General features: G+C 44.9%; 1 protein-coding gene across 1 annotated transcript in view; it reads left to right on the top strand.

Moving 5' to 3' along the window:
- Positions 1 to 481: 481 nt before the first annotated feature.
- LOC140206211 (NF-kappa-B inhibitor alpha-like) overlaps positions 482 to 13,991 on the top strand; it is a 54,103-nt gene continuing 40,593 nt past the window's right edge. The window contains exon 1 of the mRNA XM_072274523.1: positions 482 to 1,021. Coding sequence (XP_072130624.1) covers positions 645 to 1,021 — 377 coding nt within the window. The 5' untranslated portion in view covers positions 482 to 644. The remainder of the gene's footprint in view (positions 1,022 to 13,991) is intronic.

Genomic DNA, 13,991 nt, shown 5'->3' with positions numbered 1-13,991 from the left:
TAGTCTGAAGCCGTGTGGAGAGCCATTGCGATCGATGTAATATTTGCTACAGTCCCCACACTCGATTTTGTATTTCTTTATTTTTTCTGGTAAATGCTGACAAGAAAATGTATCTCAAAGTAGTATATGGTACTGAAATGGTACTGTATACATCCTTTAACAGTTTGGGTCCCCTCTGCCATGAGATATCTGAATGGACATTGAACCCATGAACAATACTTCATTATTTTTTAATTTCCTATTTCGCACTGCTTATTTAATGTAAGTACTGCATATATTACATAATTCATGTTTTTTTCCTATTATATATTGCATCGCTTTGCTGCCCGTGAAGACATCAAATGCCGGTGAGATTAAACCTGATTCTGGATGGACATTTTGTGGACTACAATGACCATAAGGCACTACGCAGACTCATGCGCAGCAGGACCATCCCGCAGACCGAGGAGCACGCCGTAGCAAGCCGCACGTTGATTGGTCGCGGCCTGACTGAGGGGGATTCCCGTCGGCCAGGAGGGTAAACAAGGCGCCGGCCATCTTCATCTGAGGGGCTGAGTCGGGGGGAGGAGGCGCCGCCGCTTTCTTCGCCCTTTCCTGGCGAAACGGAGGAAATAATGGGCGCTCCACCTCACCGATCCGGCTAGATGAGTTGGAAAAGCGGTGCTGGTCCGACTGTCGAAGCCGACATGGAGATGGTGGTCAACGAGGAGCCGCGGCGGCCGAAGCCGGACCCGGACAAAACGGCTGCGGCTCCGTGGGGCGGCGAGGCCGAGGCCGACGACTGCTACGACAGCGGCATTAGCTCGCTGAGCGAGATGCCGAGCCGCCACTTCGACCCGTTGGACGAGGCCAAGGCGGCAGGCGAACCCGAGTCGCAGCCCGACGTGTGGCCGAGCAGCGAGCGGAGGCTGGAGGGCGGCGTCGGGCACATCATCCGCGGCCTGGAGCGGGTGGAGCTCCAGGATAGCGAGAAGAGCAGCGTAATCTGGATGCTGGGCTATTGCAACGAGGACCTGGACTCGTGAGTATGCACGTTCGTGCTCGGGGGACACGCTCAGGCGTGTGCCGGGGGGGTGCTCGGTCACACGTATGCGCGTTCGTTCTCGGGCTCCCGCTAGTGCGCGGGTACGCGTGCGCTCTTGGGCACACTCACTCATGCACGTTTACCAACCTGTGCTCACAAACGCGTGCACAGCTGAGCTCTGGCTCATGCACAAGCACACCAGTGCTCGAGCGCCTGCTCACACGCATATGTAGTGGTGCTTGGGCACTTGCACACGTATAACTTCAATCTGTGCAATTACATGCATTGCACACAAATGTGTATGCTTGTACATCTGTACACATGCATTCTGTTGCACTCATTTGTTCGCTTGCACCTGAGTAAACCTGTTGCTACACACATTTGCTAGCTTGTGTGCACACTGTAAATACTGTTTTCCCCGGATATCCTGGATCTGTGTTCCAATAATTTGGAATGCTTTAGCATCTCTCGGCCATTGGCATCCGCGCCTTCAGCTGACTTGGCCACATTCCCTTCATAAACCTCAACCTCTTTCCTCAAAGATTGCTCAAAATACCGACTTCAAGGGTTTCTTGGCCAGGGTTTCATATTTCCTTGTGAGTGCCTTAGTGTTTAGTAAAGTACCCCTCTGTAGTGTTGGAGTTGTTTTGTCAAAATGTCCGGTTTTTGAATTGTGGATGTTTCTGCACAGTGCATAAGTTGAGACACACAGAATGCTAGAGGTTCAAGTGTGTGAGTTTGCTCTCTTTCTTTCCCCATAGATGCTGTCTTTTCCACAATTTTGATAAAGAAAATGTTTAGTTTATTGTTGCAGTTGTAAACTTGGTACTTACAACAGAGTTGTGTTTACAGGTATGTTGACGAACTTTAATGCTGGTGTCACTAGAGTGGGTTTTGAAGGCTTTGAAGAGGTATGACTGTTGCATAGAAGTGAGTATTGGTGTTGTTGACTGCACAAGCAGACATTTCTGATGGCACACCTGTTATCAGAGGAAGCAGGGGTTTTGCAATTTTAACAGGCTAAGGGAAGATTTTAATTGAGACATTTGTGTCTAGGCAGAGAAATAGAAGGAAAGATCTATTTGCTGTAGAAACAAATTTACGACTAATGGACATAGGCGTGCTGTAACCTATAACAGAAGTTCCCAACCTGGAGTGCACAGATCCCTCGCTCAGTGGTCGAGGTCCATGGCATTTAAGAGTTTGGGAATCCCTGACCTAGGGGAGTACGGGGAGTTCAGGGTTTTTTCCACTTAACAATATAGTGTTTGATCTGGAACTCTATGGATTTATTGCACAATAGAAGGAAACCACTCGGCCTGTCTGAGCAATCCCTTCCTACCTGCAACCTCCACCCCTACCCCTTTCAGGAAGGTCTTGAAGCCCTGTGTTTTTTTTTCCAACATTGACGATCCAGTCAGTGCTCACCTGTCATTTTGCACCCCTCATCAGTACCCCAGTTCGTCTCAACCTCCTTTCTCACCACTCCCCCATCTCTTTATGCTAGATTTCTCGACACTTTCTTTCCGTCCATGTGTGCTTCTCCATCTGAGAAATCCTATCAGTTCCAGTACCCCTTTAGCCCTGCTCTTTATTCACACACTTTTATCCTTTGCCTTTGCCAGAGAATAACACTGGACAACAACTTTTTTTGAACATGCTGCTGCCTCAGAAAAGTTTTGTTGTTTACAATAGATCCCTTGAGGCTGAATATGAATATCATTTCAGACTACTTGTATCACATGGGAATGTGGTGAAACAAGAAATTTATGTTTATTGAATAAAATGTGTTTAATTGCATGACAGTGCTGATGCTTTACAATAGTTGAACTCAATGTTTCATTGATGATTTTCATTTATACTCAGTATCAGAGGCTTTTCATTTAAGTGTCCAACAATAATCAGCCGGCATTGATGGATTCCAGTTGCCCTGATACCGTTTCTCCATGACTGTAATGTACTGGTGAAACCTCTCACTGTGCTCGTCACTGACAGCGCCAAGATTTGCAGGGAAGAAGTTTAAATGGGAATGCAGAAAATAAGTCTTTTGTGACATGTTGCTCTTCATGGTTTTGTATGCTTGAAACATGTTGTCAACCAGCTGCATGTAGGTTGATGCTCTGTAGATGCCAAGAAAACTTTCAACAACATCCCTGAATGCCTTCAATTCAGCTTTTTCCAGTCCCACGAGAAGTTGTTGGGATTGCCTGTCGTTGATGACCTGTTTGATTTGCGGACTGACAAGTGTGCCTTCCTTAACCTTGGCATCAGTTATTCTGACTTGAATTAAGAGATATAGACGATTTAAAAAGACGCATGATAGGGAAATTTTATGTAATTGTCATGATCAGCAGACCAAAATGCTTGGCGTATTGTCCCAGAAGCATTCAGGAAGCAGAATCTTTGTTGTTCAGTGAACACAGTGACATTTCTTTGGGACATTGGAGGAAATCGGAGGACCCACCAGCTCATAAGGAGAATATGTGAACTTTACACAGAGATCGCTGGAGGCTAGGACTGGACCAAGTTCCCTGAAACACTGAAGGGGTGCCACTAACTGCTGCATGATTCTCTGTCTCCCCTTCCCCCCTCCCCCCACCCCCCCCGTTCTGTCCCTTAACAAATTTATCAAAAACATAGAAGAGTACAGCACAGGAGCAGGCCCTTCGGCCCATAATGTTGTGCCAAACCAGCTAGAAAATAAATCCAAAACCGCCCAAAAAGCTAATCCCTCCTACCTACACCATGTCCATATCCCTCCATCTTCCTCACGTTCTTGTGCCTATCCAAGCATATCTTAAAAGCCTCTAATGTATTTGCCTCTACCACCAGACCAGGCAACACATTCCAGGCACCCATCACTGAGTAAAAAAACTTGCTTCTCTCATCCCCTTTGAACCTTTAATGCATGCCCGCTGAGGATGTTCCAGTGAGCCAGTGCTATCATGTTTGCTGTTGTGTGCTGGGGCAGCAGGCTGAGGGTGGCAGACACCAACAGAATCAACAAACTCATTCGTAAGGCCAGTGATGTTGTGGGGATGGAACTGGACTCTCTGGCGGTGGTGTCTGAAAAGAGGATGCTGTCCAAGTTGCATGCCATCTTGGACAATGTCTCCCATCCACTACATAATGTACTGGGTGGGCACAGGAGTAGATTCAGCCAGAGACTCATTCCACCGAGATGCAACACAGAGCGTCATAGGAAGTCATTCCTGCCTGTGGCCATCAAACTTTACAACTCCTCCCTTGGAGGGTCAGACACCCTGTGCCGATAGGCTGGTCCTGGACTTATTTCATAATTTACTGGCATAACTTACATATTACTATTTAACTATTTATAGTTCTATTACTATTTATTATCTATGATGCAACTGTAACGAAAACCAATTTCCCCCTGGGATCAATAAAGTATGACTATGACTATTAGTTATTTCTCTTTAAAATCCACTGTGCCAATCCAATTATTGTTACTTCTTCCTTAACAATAAGTTGCAGCATTTTCCCTAGTACTGATGTCAAGATAACTGATCTTTAGTTCCCTGGTTCCCCCCTTCTTTCTGGAATGGTGGGGTTACATTTACCATATTGGAGTCTCAAATCTTTACAGAATAATAATGAATGCGTCTGTTGCCACTTCCTTCAAAGCTGCTTGCTAGGTCCAGGGAAAGTGGTATTAATCAGTTCTTCTGATTCTATTAATTTTTCATTACTGATTTCTTTGTGTCATTTATTCTAGACCTTCACTGCTTCAAAAAGATCTGCTTAATGTTGTAGCCACTTGGGTTTTATGGTTCCTTTTGATGTTTGCACTTGTAAGCAGCTGTCTGGTTCATTTTTACATTAAACAAAGCATTATGCTATACAACAATCTCAATTATAGGGTACATTGATAGATTATATATGTATCTACTTCCTGCCCCTAATCACACATCTTTGGAATGTGGGAGGACAGCCATGCGATCATGGGGAGAATGTACTAACTCCTTACAGACCACGATGGGGATCAAACCCAGGTCATCGATTCTTGCCGCTGTATAGTAATTGCGTAAACTGCAATGCCATGATTCTACCAGTTAAACTTCATGCCACTCAGCATTCGCCCCAACTTTACCCGGGCGTAATCATGGGACAATTTACAATGACCAATTAACCTACCAACCAACAAGTACATCTTTGGACTGTGGGAGGAAACCAGAGTGCTTGGAGGAAACCCACAGGGTCATGGGGAGAATGTACAAACTCTTTACAGACGGTGGTTGGATTTGAACCCAGGTCACAGCTATGTAAAGTGTTATGCCTCTACGCCACCCCACAGTTTTATTATTATGATTATTACCAGTACAAGAATAGGCTTTTGGCCTGTCGTGTCAGATAATAATTCTTTGGAAGATCTAGCTATTTCCTCAAAGCTGTTGGGAAGAAACAAAATCCTGTAATTCTGCCATTTTAATATAAGACCATAAGACATAGGAGCAGAATTAGGCCATCTGGCCCATCAGGTCTGTTCCGCCATTCAATCATGGCTGAGCCTTTTGCTTAAATCTCCTCAACCCCAGTTCCCAGCCTTCTCCCTGTAATCTTGATACCATGTGCAGTCAAGAACCTATCAATCTCTGTCTTAAATACAGCCAACGATCTGGCCTCCACAGCTGCATGTGACAACAAATTCCACAAATTCACCACCCTTTGGCTAAAGAAATTTCTCCGCATCTCTGTTTTGAAAGGGTGCCTCTCTATCCTGAGGCTGTACCCTCTTGTCCTGGACTCCCTCATCATGGGAAACATCCTTTCCATATCTACTCTGTCTAGGCCTTTCAACATTCGAAAGGTTTCAATGAGATCCCCCTCCCCCCCCCCCATCCTTTTGAATTCCAGAGAGACAGACTCAGAGAAATCAAATGTTCCTCGTATGATAACCCTTTCATTCCTGGAATCATCCTTGTGAACTTCCTCTGGACCTTTTCCAATGCCAGCACATCTTTTCTAAGATGAGGGGCCCAAAACTGTTCACAATACTCAAAGTGAGGCCTCACCAGTGCCTTATAAAGCCTCAGCATCACGTCCCTGCTCTTGTATTCTAGAGTTCTTGAAATGAATGCTAACATGACATTTGCCTTCCTCAACCCCAATCATAGAAAGGGTGCAGGGAAGATTTACAAGGTTGTTGCCTGGATGGGGAGCAGGCCTTATGAGAATAGGTTGGGTGAACTTGGCCTTTTCTCCTTGGAGCGATGGAGGATGAGAGGTGACCTGATAGAGGTGTACAAGTTAATGAGAGGCATTGATCATCTGGATAGTCAGAGGCTTTTCCCCAGGGCTGAAATGGCTAGCATGAGAGGGCATAGTTTTAAGGTGCTTGGCAGTAGGTACAGAGGAGATGTCAGGGGTCAGTTTTTTTTTTACACAGAGAGTGGTGAGTGCGTGGAATGGGCTGCCAGTGGCGGTGGTGGAGGTGGAAACGATAGGGTCTTTTAAGAGACTCCTGGATGGCTACATGGAGCTTAGAAAAATAGAGGGATATGGGTAAAGCCTAGTTAGTTCTAAGGTTGGGACGTGTTTGGCACAGCTTTATGGGCTGAAAGGCCTGTATTGTGCTGTATATTTTCTATGTTTCTATGACTCAAGCTGCAAGTTAACTTTCAGGGTGTTCTGCACAAGGACTCCAAGGTCCTCTGCATCTCAGATTCCTGGAGCTTCTCCCCAAAAATAGTCCACACATTTATTTCTACTACTAAAGTGCATGACCATGCTTTTTCCAACATCATATTTCATTTGCCACTTTCTTTCCCATTCTCCTAATCTGCCTAAGTCCTTGTGCATCCTACGTCTTTCCTCAACACTACCTGCCCCTCCGCCAATCTTTGTATCACTGCAAACTTGACAACAAAGCCACCTATTCCATCCTCTAAATCATTGATATACAGCATAAAAAGAAGTGGCCCCAACACTGACCCCTGTGGAACACCACTGGTCACTGGCAACCAACCAGAAAAGGATCCTTTTATTCCCACTCGCTGCCTCCTACAAATCAGCCAATGCTCTAACCATGTTAGTAACTTTCCTGTAATACCATGGGCTCTTAACTTGGTAAGCAGCCTCATGTGTAGCACCTTGTCAAAGGCCTACTGAAAGTCCAAATACACAATGTCCTTTATCTATCCTACTTGTAATCTCCTCAAAGAATTCCAACAGGTTTGTCAGGTAGGATTTTCCCTGAAGGAAACCATGCTGACTTTGTACTACCTTGTCCAGTGTCACCAAGTACTCTATCACCTCATCCTTAACAATTGACTCTAACCACTGAGGTCAGGCTAACTGGTCTAAAATTTCCTTTCTGCTGCCTTCCTCCTTTCTTAAAGAGTGGAGTAACATCTGGAATATCTGGTTACTGATCTGTTTGTCAAAAAAATGGAGCATATTCAAAAAAACTAAAAGCATTTCAAGACACATCTTGGCTCTCTACTTAACTTTTACTCTGAGGATTTCAATCCCAACTTAGTCTTCATATCTTGATTAATCCCTCACCTGGAACAAAGCCTTTCTGATACATGATGTCCAGCATTAAGTAAAATAATATTTCAACCGAAGCTTGACAGGATTGAAATGAGTTGCAGAGAGTTGTAAACTCAGTTAACTCCATCATGGCCACTGGCCTTCGTAGTATCCAGGACATCTTCAGGGAGCAGTTCCTCAAAATGATGTTGTCCATCGTGCCCCCTTTTCATTGCTAACATCAGGGAGGGGGTTCAGGAGTCTGAAAGTACACACTCAACGAATCAGGAACAGCTTCTTCCTGCCCGCCTTCTGAGTTCTGAATGGCCATTGAACCCATGAACACTACCCCACTACTTAGTGAACAATATGCATACATACACTCTTCACATTTTTTTCTATTATTATGTATTGCATTGTACTGCTTCAGCAAAGAACAAATTTCAGGACATGCAGATGATATTAGACCTGATTCTGATCCAAATGAATAATAAAGGCTTTGGAGGATGCCTTTGCATTTTACGCTACGCACACAGATAAGTGCATGACCGACCCACAAGGGTGCTTGGTCCTCCATAGAGCTCACGTAGACAAAGTCCCACAGGTAGCGGAGAGAAAGGGATTGGTAGAGTGTTAGAGTTGTCCTGTCCAGTGATTCCATCTGTTGTTGTCACACTGCTTGTATGTGTTCAGAGTTTAATACGGTTTTCCTTGCAAAGGGAATGCAAGAGACAGTAAGATTAGACAAGAGCAACTTTTAAAATTTTAATCGAGCGTGGAGTAGTCCATTCGAGCCATGCCGTCCAGCAATTCCTCGATTTAATCCCAGCCTAATCACGGGACATTTTACAGTGACCAATTATCCTACCAACTGGTGTGTCTTTGGACTGTGGGAGGAAACTGGAGCACCTGGCGGAAACCCACGCAGTCATGGGGAGAACATACGAACTCCTTATAGGCAGCAGCAGGAATTGAACCTGGGTCGCCTGTACTGTGAAGTGCTGTGCTGACCACCCCACAGTATGTCATGTATTGGGTGCAAAATGTTTTTCTCCCAGCTGCAGCTCTGAGGAAATAAACCTATAACGTTCACTCATCCTGTCAGTATATTTTTAGAAACCCAGAAAGTCCCTTGTTGTAATCACCTGTGGTACACATCACATTGTACCAGTGCGCCACAACTACAATGGGCATTCAGTTCGTGATGACGAAACGTCAGCCAGCATCCAGTTGCTGAGAGCTCGGACAGCCTTTTATTTGTCAGTTGTAATTCTTATATGCTGTTTACTAGTTCATATTTAAAACAGACAGTCAAAATGATTGTCCCCTTTTTGAAATTATCCCACATCCCAATGTCACAGCAACTTGGACTTCTTTAAGAAGGGCCTCGGCCTGAAGTGTTGACTTTTTTTTCATTTTTTCATTTCCTGACCTGCTAAGTTCCTCCAGTATTTTGTGTGTGTGTGTGTTGCTTCTTAAACTGGCAGCAGTTTATAGGTTAAATTTGCTGTTGATTGACCTGGCATTGAGAGTTTGGCACCTTGAAATTTGGTGAAGGTAAAATGTGGAAGGGTGGAGAAACCTTTGTCAAAAGAGGTGTAAGGCGGCTCCTTCCCTCCGCCAGCCTACAGACCACCCTAGGGCAAGTTGTCGCACCTGCTTAGTGTCCCCCACCCCCGATCAGGGTCACGTGAATCCATGGGAGCAGCTGGTGGATGTTCGTATGAGCAGCCGGTGCACATCACAAGTGCTGGTTATGTGACCGCTGATGCCAGGCAGACCCTCGCTGAAGAGTATTGATAATGGCTGGGGTCACCTATCTTGTAAGTACACTGCCCAGAAGAAGGCAGTGACAAACCACTTGTGTGGAAAAATTGACTAAGAACACTCATGATCATGAATAAAGAAAAGAATAAGAACAGCAGTGTGAAGTGGGTCTTCCCCACTTCTCAGATTAGAGACAGATGGAAGACCGTGACTGGGGAAATGGAAAGCTCATACTGGCTTTGGCTTTGAAGGAGGCCCAGAGAAAGTATCTCAACACGCAGTTGGACAATATTGTAGCTTCTCAGCCTCGTGTTGCCTTGTGCAGTCTGTGCAACAGACACAGGCCAGTCAGTATGAGGCCCCTAGGTCAATCAATGCTCAGGTTCCACACGGTAGGCTTATTCAGAAAGTCAGAAGGCATGGGATCCAGGGTAGTTTGGCCAGGTGGATTTGGAATTGGCTGCCTGCAGAAGGCAGAGGGAGTACATTCAGATTGGAGAATTGTGACTAGTGGTGTCCCACAAGGATCTGTTCTGGGACCTCTACTTTTCGTGATTTTTATTAACGACCTGGATGTGGGGGTAGAAAGGTGGGTTGGCAAGTTTGCAGACGACACAAAGGTTGGTGGTGTTGTAGATAGTGTAGAGGATTGTCAAAGATTGCAGAGAGACATTGATAGGATGCAGAAGTGGGCTGAGAAGTGGCAGATGAAGTTCAACCCAGAGAAGTGTGAGGTGGTACACTTTGGAAGGACAAACTCCAAGAGTACAAAGTAAATGGCAGGTTACTTGGTAGTGTGGAGGAGCAGAGGGATCTGGGGGTACATGTCTACAGATCGCTGAAAGTTGCCTCACAGGTGGATAGGGTAGTTAAGAAAGCTTATGGGGTGTTAGCTTTCATAAGTCGAGGGATAGAGTTTAAGAGTCGCGATGTAATGATGCAGCTCTATAAAACTCTGGTTAGGCCTCACTTGGAGTAATGTGTCCATTTCTGGTCACCTCACCATAGGAAGGATACAGAAGCATTGGAAAGGGTACAGAGGAGATTTACCAGGATGCTGCCTGGTTTAGAAAGTCTGCATTATGATCAGAGATTAAGGGAGCTAGGGCTTTACTCTTTGGAGAGAAGGAGGATGAGAGGAGACATGATAGAGGTGTACAAGATAATAAGAGGAATAGATAGAGTGGATAGCCAGCGCCTCTTCCCCAGGGCACCACTGCTCAATACAAGAGGACATGGCTTTAAGGTAAGGGGTGGGAAGTTCAAGAGGGATATTAGAGGAAGGTTTTTTTACTCAGACAGTGGTTGGTGCGTGGAATGCACTGCCTGAGTCAGTGGTGGAGGCAGATACACTAGTGAAGTTTAAGAGACTACTAGACAGGTATATGGAGGAATCTAAGGTGGGGGCTTATATGGGAGGCAGGGTTTGAGGGTCGGCACAACATTGTGGGCCGAAGGGCCTGTACTGTGCTGTACTATTCTATGTTCAACATGCATCATGAAAAGGAATCCACTGGGCATTTGCCTCTCATAAACTTTGCTCGTCTCTTTCCGTTGCCTTCCCTACACCCCGTCAACCTATTTTTGTTTCTTGCAAGATAAGCAATTTAAAATATTGGGTTTTTGCTGGTGTCTATTGATTCCCACTTAGAATGGTGGACTTGTCCTCCTGACTTTCTGCCTGTTAATGCTGCTGGCATTTAGGACAGAAATGAAGGTCCTCCTTCTTTGGCAGTGTATCGCGTCATTAGCTTCTCCTCATAGTTTTCACTACTGTCAGTCATGTAAGTCTCAGGTGGAGACTCAGGAATACTATCGTATTTAGATTCTTCATTGCTGTTTCCATAACAATTTAGTTTGACCAGTCGGGGTTGTTAGCCCTGAGCTGAACGTCCAAACCTGGAGGATAGATGGACTACTCTTAGTTTAGCCTCTACCCTTTAATCTGTTTGGCATGCGTGATCTTACCAAGAGCCAAAGCTTAAAACCCTGAACTCAGCCAGCCACCATAGCTCTCTGGATCATTGGGGCACAGAAGTCTCCAAACCAGGACAAGGTTGAGTCCTCCTAGAGGTTGTCCTCCTGAAGAAAGGGCAAATTGAATTGAATTGACTTTATTTCTTGCATCTTCACATACATGAGGAGTAAAAATCTTTATGTTAAGTCTTCATCTAAATGTGCAATGTGCAATCATAGTAATTTAATAGAACAGTCAGTGTAATCCAGAGTACACTCAAGTCAGCGTGAGTTCATCAGTCTGATGGCCTGGTGGAAGAAGCTATCCCGGAGTCTGTTGGTCCTGGCTTTTATGCTGCAGTACAGCTTCCCTGCAGTAACAGCTGGTATACAACATCGCTGATTTGGAGGAGGTCCCAGAACATTGGTGGAGCAGTATCTAAGCTAGGTGCCAGACCAATCAAAAGGAAATTTGGGTGGAAGAAATAATAGAGAATCTCGGCGTGCATTGTGATACTTCTGGTTAACTGGAAAGTGATAAGGGTCCTTAAACTACAAGTACTCAGAAAATTAATGAAGTGTTGGGAAATTCCAGGAGTAATGTTGGGTCCTGTACAGCTATTGAAATAAACAAGTCAAACATTTCCATCTACTTCACCAAATAACCCCTCTAGAGTCCTCTTGTTGTATTCCTCTTGTTTACCTCTGTAATCTTGTCCCATTATCTCCTGAACAACAGTCATCAAAGATCTTCTGTTCCCATCATTGGGAGCATTCCCTTTAGCTGTTTATCTCCAGAGGTCTCAATCTTGCCTTTCGACCTTTAAGACTTGGCTTTAAAATCCAACTCTTTATGAAGCCTCAAGTCATTGCCCAGCGCATCGTCACTTTTTTTGTTAATGTTTCTGTGAAGGACTCAGGGTGTTTTGCTTTAATGTGACACATGAGATAAGCTGCTTTCAGAGCTGGTTTGTAGATCAACTGTAATGCTTGGGCTGAAAGCAAGCTGGATATGCTTTTGAGGAGGTGTTCCCAGAATCCATAACATGTCCTTAACACTGATAGGTCTGAGGTGGTGCCTCTATGGTTCAATGAAAGCTTATGGAATGCTTGCTTTTGTTAGTTAAGGCATTGAGTTCAAAAGTCAAATGATTCAGTTTAATATCAGGGAATGTATACAGTATACACCTGAAATTCTTACTCTTTGCAGAAATCCATGAAACAAAAAAACCCAAAGAATGAGTGACAGAAACATTAGAACCCCTGAGCCCCTCTTCTCCCCCGCCCCCACTCCTCCAGAGGTTATGTTGCAACTTTGTAAAACTGGTAAGGCTTCATCTGGAGTATTGCATACTGTTCTGGTTGCCACACTACGGAAAGATGTTAAGGCTTTGGAGAAGGTGCCGAAGACATTTACTAGTACGCTGCCTAGTTCAGAGGGCATAGGCTGGATAAACTTGGGTTGGTTTATCTGTAGCGCCGGAGGCTGAGGGGAGATCTGATTGAGGATTATAAGATTATGAGAAGTATAGATGGTGGACAGAGATGATCTTTTTCCCAGGGTAGAAATGTCTAATATTAGTGGACATGCATTGAAGGTGAGGGGGGGTAGGTTCAAGGGGGATGTATGGGGTAAGTTTTTTTTTTAAACAGTGGTTGGTGCCTGGAATGATGGTAGAGACAAATACTTTAGGGGCTTTTAAGAGATGTTGGGATTGGCACATGAATATGAGGAAGATGGAGAAATATAGACATTGTGTAGGTTGGAGGGATTTGTTTTGAGGGATTTTGATTTACTTTTTAGCTGGTTCACCACAACATTGTGGGCTGAAGAAGGGCCTGTTCCTGTGTTGTACTCTTCTGTGTTGGATAGTCTAGTTTCTATTTAGCACAATCGATGTCACTTAAAAGATTAGCACCAAAAATATGTAGCGTTCTGTGATTGAAACAGGACCAGGAGGTATTGGGGCTAGAGATACAGGAGACATCCATTTATGTTGGCTACAGTCTACTGGTATTGTGAATCTTCAGGTTTGACCTCTTGTGCTGTGCTTATCTCGCAGAATTCATTCAGAATTCTGAATCAGAATCTCATTCAGAATTCTTCGAACATGTAATTACCCACTTCAAGGCTGAATTGCCCAGTTATCTTGTTCTCATTGAACGTGCTATGTCTTAGGCTCATAGCTATACGGTATATAGCTAGGGGGCCTAAGACTTTTCCACAGTGCTGTAGTGATTTTATGCATTGCACTTACTGCTACCACAAAAAAAAACAAGTTTCATGATGTGTGAGTGATGATAAACCTGATTCTGATATGGCTCTCTATTGTAGACTGAGAGTAGGAAGAGGGGAATCATGGTTGGGAAAAGTGGAAGGGAGAGGGGAGTAAGTGGGAAGCACGGAGACATTCTGTAATGATCAATAAACCAATTATTTGGAATCAAGTGATCTTGCCTGATGTCTCAGGGCTGGGTGTGCCGGCACCTATGTCACCCCCTAGCCCCAGCATTTCTCTACTACCTGTCCAACACGTGTTGGGCACGTGGCCAAGTGGTTAAGGCATTCGTCTAGTTATCTCAAGATCGCTGGTTCGAGCCTTAGCTGTGGCAGCGTGTTTGTGCCCTTGAGCAAGGCACTTAACCACACATTGCTCTAGTCTGTGCGAGGAGTGGTGCCCCACACAGACTTCCAATCTGCGCCTTGTAAGGCATGAAAATGCCTGACGCAGGCCTCTCATGGTCTGAGTCA

This window comes from Mobula birostris, chromosome 12 (genome assembly GCF_030028105.1).
Source record: "Mobula birostris isolate sMobBir1 chromosome 12, sMobBir1.hap1, whole genome shotgun sequence".
Taxonomy (NCBI): domain Eukaryota; kingdom Metazoa; phylum Chordata; class Chondrichthyes; order Myliobatiformes; family Myliobatidae; genus Mobula; species Mobula birostris.
This window is presented reverse-complemented; position numbering and strand designations above follow the sequence as displayed.